Source organism: Sorex fumeus, unplaced genomic scaffold (assembly GCF_029834395.1).
Source record: "Sorex fumeus unplaced genomic scaffold, SorFum_2.1 ptg000094l, whole genome shotgun sequence".
NCBI classification, from domain to species: Eukaryota; Metazoa; Chordata; class Mammalia; order Eulipotyphla; family Soricidae; genus Sorex; species Sorex fumeus.
This window is the reverse complement of record NW_026606151.1, coordinates 21,940,331-21,945,851: the sequence shown is the minus strand read 5'-3', so window position 1 is coordinate 21,945,851 and position 5,521 is coordinate 21,940,331. Positions and strand designations below refer to the sequence as shown.

General features: G+C 43.4%; 1 protein-coding gene across 1 annotated transcript; it reads left to right on the top strand.

Annotated features, from left to right (window-relative positions):
* Window positions 1-338: 338 nt before the first annotated feature.
* On the top strand, window positions 339-1,283 carry LOC130040170 (olfactory receptor 2W1-like). Its single transcript, XM_056132177.1, has one exon. It carries the CDS (start codon window positions 339-341, stop codon window positions 1,281-1,283), a length of 945 nt encoding a protein of 314 aa, XP_055988152.1.
* The last annotated feature ends 4,238 nt before the right edge of the window (window positions 1,284-5,521 follow it).

Below are 5,521 nucleotides of genomic sequence, written 5' to 3'. Positions count from 1 at the left end.
AGAGCCAGGAGTAAACCCTGAGCTCACTGAGCGTAACCCAAAAAGTACACACACACACACACACACACACACACACACACACACACGAGAGAGAGAGAGAGACAGAGACAGAGACAGAGACAGAGACAGAGACAGAGAGTTAGACTTTGAACTTTTAACTCAAGGAAAATGTTCAGAGATTTTTTTCATAGAAAAAAAAACATGCAGTTAAAATGAGTTTTAAGTACCCATCCACTCTTCAAGATGTTGAAATGTCTTGATTGTACATCAGTATTGTTGACAATATTTTGTTATTGTTGTTGCTAATATGGTGTTATCTCCTCGCTTTCAAAAGAACAATGGATGCAAACAATGAGAGTTATGGGACAGACTTCATCCTTCTGGGGTTTTCTGACAGACCCCGAGTAGAACGTGTCATCTCCGTGGTGGTCATCCTCTCCTATCTCGTGACTCTGGTGGGAAACTCGGTCATCATCCTTGTATCTAACCTGGACGCCCAGCTCCACACGCCCATGTACTTCTTCCTCTCCAACCTGTCGCTTTTGGATCTCTGCTATTCAACTTCTATTGTCCCCCAGATGCTGGTGAATATGTGGGGGTCAAAAAAGTCGATCACATACGGAGGGTGTGTGCTCCAGTTCTTCTGTGCCCTGGACCTGGGAGCCACAGAGTGTCTGCTCTTGGCTGTGATGGCCTATGACCGCTATGTTGCTGTGTGCCAGCCTCTGCACTACACAGTGATCATGCACCCTCGGCTCTGCCACCAGATGGTCCTGGCTGCCTGGTTAACTACTGTTGGCTGTACCACACTTGTTTGCACTTTAACTTTGAGGTTGCCAAGATGTGGGCACCGAGAGATGGATAATTTTTTCTGTGAGATGCCAACATTGATCGAGATGGCTTGTGTTTCATCAAAAGTACTTGAGACTGTGGTCTTTTCTCTTGGAGTGGTGTATCTTCTAGTGCCATTATCAACCATTCTCATATCTTATGGCATTATCACTCATGCTGTGATGAAGATCAAGTCCACAGGAAGATGGAGAAAAATCCTCAATACCTGCGGCTCCCACCTCACTGTGGTGACTCTCTTTTATGGAACAGCCATTTCTATGTACATGAACCCAAAGAATAACAGTAAATCCCAAGAGAAGAAGTTCCTGACTCTCTTCTACACCATCATCACTCCCGGCCTCAACCCTCTGATCTACACTCTAAGAAACAAAGATGTCAAGAGAGCAGTGAAGAGGCTGCTGTTTGCAAAGAAATGCTCAGCAGAGTCATGAGTTATATATTTAAAAATTCAGAGTGTAGAGAATCAAGGAAATATTATTGACCTACAAAAGATGGTGTGTTTTGTTTATACAAAGAACCTTCTTCTTCTTCTTCTTCTTCTTCTTCTTCTTCTTCTTCTTCTTCTTCTTCTTCTTCTTCCTCTTCTTCTCCTTCTCCTCCTCCTCCTTCCCCTTCCCCTCCTTCTCCTCCTCCTCTTCCTCCTCCTTCTTCTTCTTTGCTTCTTCTTATTATTCTTATTCTTATTCTCCTCCTTCTCTTTCTTCTCCATCTCCTTCTCCTTCTCCTCCTCCTCCTTCTTCTTATTCTCCTCCTTCTCTTCTCCTCCTTATCCTCCTTCTCTTTCCCCTTTTTTTATTTTTTGGCTTTGTTCCGTTTTGTTTTATTTTTGGTCTCATCCAGTGGTGCTCAGGGTATACTCCCAGCTATAGTCTGGAGGTTGCTCCCAGAGGCCACACACACATCTTCCACTTGCGAAGGATTAGCCTGCTGCACTATGCTTAAGGCCCTCAAAATCATCTCTTGGATGTTATATATGCACCAAGATTTGAACTACCTGCTGAATTTATAAATAAATCACTGTATCACTGTAATCCCATTGTTCCTTGAGCAGGCACCTGTAACGTCTCCATTTGTCCTAGCCCTGAGATTTTAGGAAGTGCCACATTGGAGGCTCTTTCAGGGTCAGGGGAATGAGACCCATCATTGTTACTGGGTTTTGGCATATCTAATACACCCTGGGGAGCTTTCCAGACTCTGCCGTGCTCAGAGGATACTCTTGGTAGCCTGCCGTGTTCTCTGAGAGCAAGAACTAGACAATAAGAGGTCGCTTCCAGGAGCTTGGTTTTATAGTGTCTGGATCTTGATTGATGGGATTACATGGGGATGGGGGCAGTTGGTAGGTGTAACTGTCTAGCTACTGGAAGATGGGGGATCTGGGTGGAGGAGGCCCAGTCCCGATCTGAGCAGCCTTGGAGATCTCAGCCCCTGGGTTCCTCTGCTGGTTCCTTCATGTGTGAGGCTTGTCTGAGCATGTGGAGAGTGGTCTTAAGCATGGCTTGGCTGGGTGCCGGAGGTCTTCAGTTGCCAGGACTCTGCTCAGCGTGGGGAAGGAAACTCAACCTGCCCCACTCCAAGGGGCCCTGGTGAGAACAACCAGGCATGGGGCAGGAGACTCTGCATTGCTCTCTCCCAGGAGCTTGTTTTATAGTCTCTGGATCTTGGCCCTTGATGGTATTTTACCTCTCTTAAATAAAGAGAGTAAAATCTTTTCTGAATAAATAAATAAATAAATAAATAAGAATAATAAAACACATTTTCAAAGATTATATAAGAATTTTTTTTCTCAGGATGCTCCTCCCAGACAGAAGGTGTAACTGTCTAGCTACTGGACAAAGGAGGCTTTGTATAAAAGGAGGCTCCCAGAACCATGTCACCCTAATCCGTGCCAGGCTGTGGGGCGGGTGAGAGCCCTCCCCACCCCAAGGGACCCAGCCCCAACATGCAACCTCCACTATGTCCTCACAAGCTCTCCAGGAGATGAGGCTGATGCCTTGAGATCTAGCACAAGAGACAACTTCTGCCATGCTCCAGGCTGCTTTCTGGACTCCGAAGACATTATAAGACACTTCCTACCCATTTTCCACCATTATTACACCATATCTGATAGGTTTCAGACAGTAGAAAAATTATTGAGAAAAAATATATAAATATATGCCTCTCAGAGAGCCCAGCAAGCTACCAAAAGTATTCTGCCCACACAGGCAGAGCCTAGCAAGCTCCTCGTGGTGTATTTGATATATGCCAAATACAGTAACGACAACAGGTCTCATTCCCCTGACCCTGAAAGAGCCTTCAATCTTTGGGAAAATACGAGTAAGAAGAGGCTGGTAAAATCTCAGAGCTGGGACAAATAAAGACATTACTGTTGCCCGCTCGTGTTAATTCGACGATCAACGGAATGACAGTGATGACAGTGATTCAGTGATATAAGAAATTGTATTCTAATGTCAGACCATAAGGGCACTGCCTTCCTGACTCCCTCTTCTACTTTCTTTTTTCAAATATGACTCCCTGCCATTCACCTAACATTATGAAGGAGTCTTTGTCCTGGAAAATGGAGCCCAGAAGCCTCTACTACATGTTTGTTTCAAGATCCTTAGGGCCGAGGACCACCGAGCTGCAAATTCCACTTCCTTCTCTGACCCAGTCACACACACAGAAGTTGGGTCTCATGTTCCCAGTCGTCTGCTCTCCTGAGACGCTACTTGCCATCACCTCCCTCCAACTCCTTCCTCTTGGCCTCTTGGTGTGAATCTGGAGAGTTTTTGGTCTATGCCCCACCACCACCAGCAGCAGCACCACCAAAAATAAACCCTAGGAGACGTTGCAACAGTAAAGCAAAAACAGAGTACTACTACCTGCAGATGAGTGTCTCCAGATATTTACAGGAGACTAAAGTCTGAAACATCTCACGTGAATTGAGCCATAGAACCTTGAGGTATCTCTACTATAGTAGCTTTTCTTTCACCCTTTTCTGACCTGTTAAAGATTTTAGACATTTTTTCCATCAAGCAATGTGGTCCCTAATCAAATAGCATCACCAACACCACGTGAGTATTCATCATAAATACACCTCTGGGGGCTTCATCTCAGATCTCCTCTATCAAAACTCTGAGGGTCAACCCACTGGTCTATGTCCTCACAAGCTCTCCAGGAGATGAGGCTGATGCCTTGAGATCTAGCACGAGAGACAATAAGGACAGGCCAAATAGGCCAGACCCTGTTGAGACACAGCAAAATCAACAATACACGCAAATGTTTCTACGTTGTTGAAAAGTTCATCGATCATGTATGAGCTGAGGATGAGGGTCAGGAGTAGAACAATTGCTTTACATGAGCCTCGGTAGGCAAAAAAAAAGAAAAAGAACTGAAGCAGCATATGGTAACTGAATATACAGAAGAGAAAACACTTTGATTTTATATAATAGAGTCAAAGTTGGACAGGCCTGAGTCCCATCCCTACCACTCTCGAAATAGAAGAATTGCACAATCCCACGTTGGCTTGCCTGTTCTTACTATTTTACCGACAAATGTAATCCAATAAGTCTGGAGATCCCTATGCTGGGAAATGAGCAATAAGTACAAGAAAACAAAAATAGAAAAAATTGAATGGTCAGCAGATAACCAATAGGCACATGAAAAAGTACTCATTGTTACTGATCCTCAGGAAGTTCAAATTTCAAAAAGCAATGATGTATCACCTCACACCAGTGAAATTGGTGCACATCACATCTGGGGATAAAAACAAACAACCCTGGGTACAATTCAAAGGAAAAGGAAGAGCTTTTTAAGGAGGGTGCATGGTATGCATAATCAGAGACATCATTACAATTAAAAGGCCAGTCTAATATCATGAAGTATTTGCAAGGTGATGTTGCAGGAAGTTTTGGCAGTGGTTTTGGTTGACAAGAATCAACTCAATTAAAAGATTGTGTTCTTATTCAAAAAAAATACAAGCAACATTGGTGGGAATATTAGGGGAAGGAATTCTCATCCACTGATGATGGAATGCCATCTGGGTGAATCATTATGGCTAGCAGAGTGAAGATAGCTAAAATATTTAAGAATTGAGCTTTCACATGACCCAGCCATATTAATTCTTGGCATCTACCCCTAGTATCCAAATTAAAACCCACTATTTCAAAAGACATTGCAGGAGCCAGAATGATAGTCCATCAAGTAACACACGAACCTTGCATGCAGCCCACCCAGGTTTGATCTCTGGCATCCCTTATGATCCCCCAAGCACTGTCAGGAGTAATTACTGAGAACATAGCCAGGGCTAAACCCTGAGCACCACCAGGTGTGGCCTAAAAACAAAAAAAATTAAAAAATGCACTTACATTCTTGTGCTCATTACAGTGATATTCACAATAGCCATGTTACAAAAACAACCCAAGTACCCAAAATAGAGGAGTATATAAACAAACAGTGGCACATAAGAAACACAGTGAAAACCTACTCAGCTATAAAAAATGCCTGTAAATTTTAATGCTATTTATTCTTCCAAGAATATACCCAGAAGATACACTTGTGTGTGTATGTTCTCAAAAGATATGTAATGCAATGTCTTCTTGAGTTAGTCTTTCATGGAAGCAAAAGGCTACAATCCTCAAAAATGACCAGCAACAGTGAAGACAAAAGGATTGTACCACATTCACAAGGTGGA

Excerpts from the sequence above, each read along its gene's own strand:
- LOC130040170 (XM_056132177.1), top strand. The coding sequence starts at position 339 with ATGGATGCAAACAATGAGAGTTATGGGACAGACTTCATCCTTCTGGGG.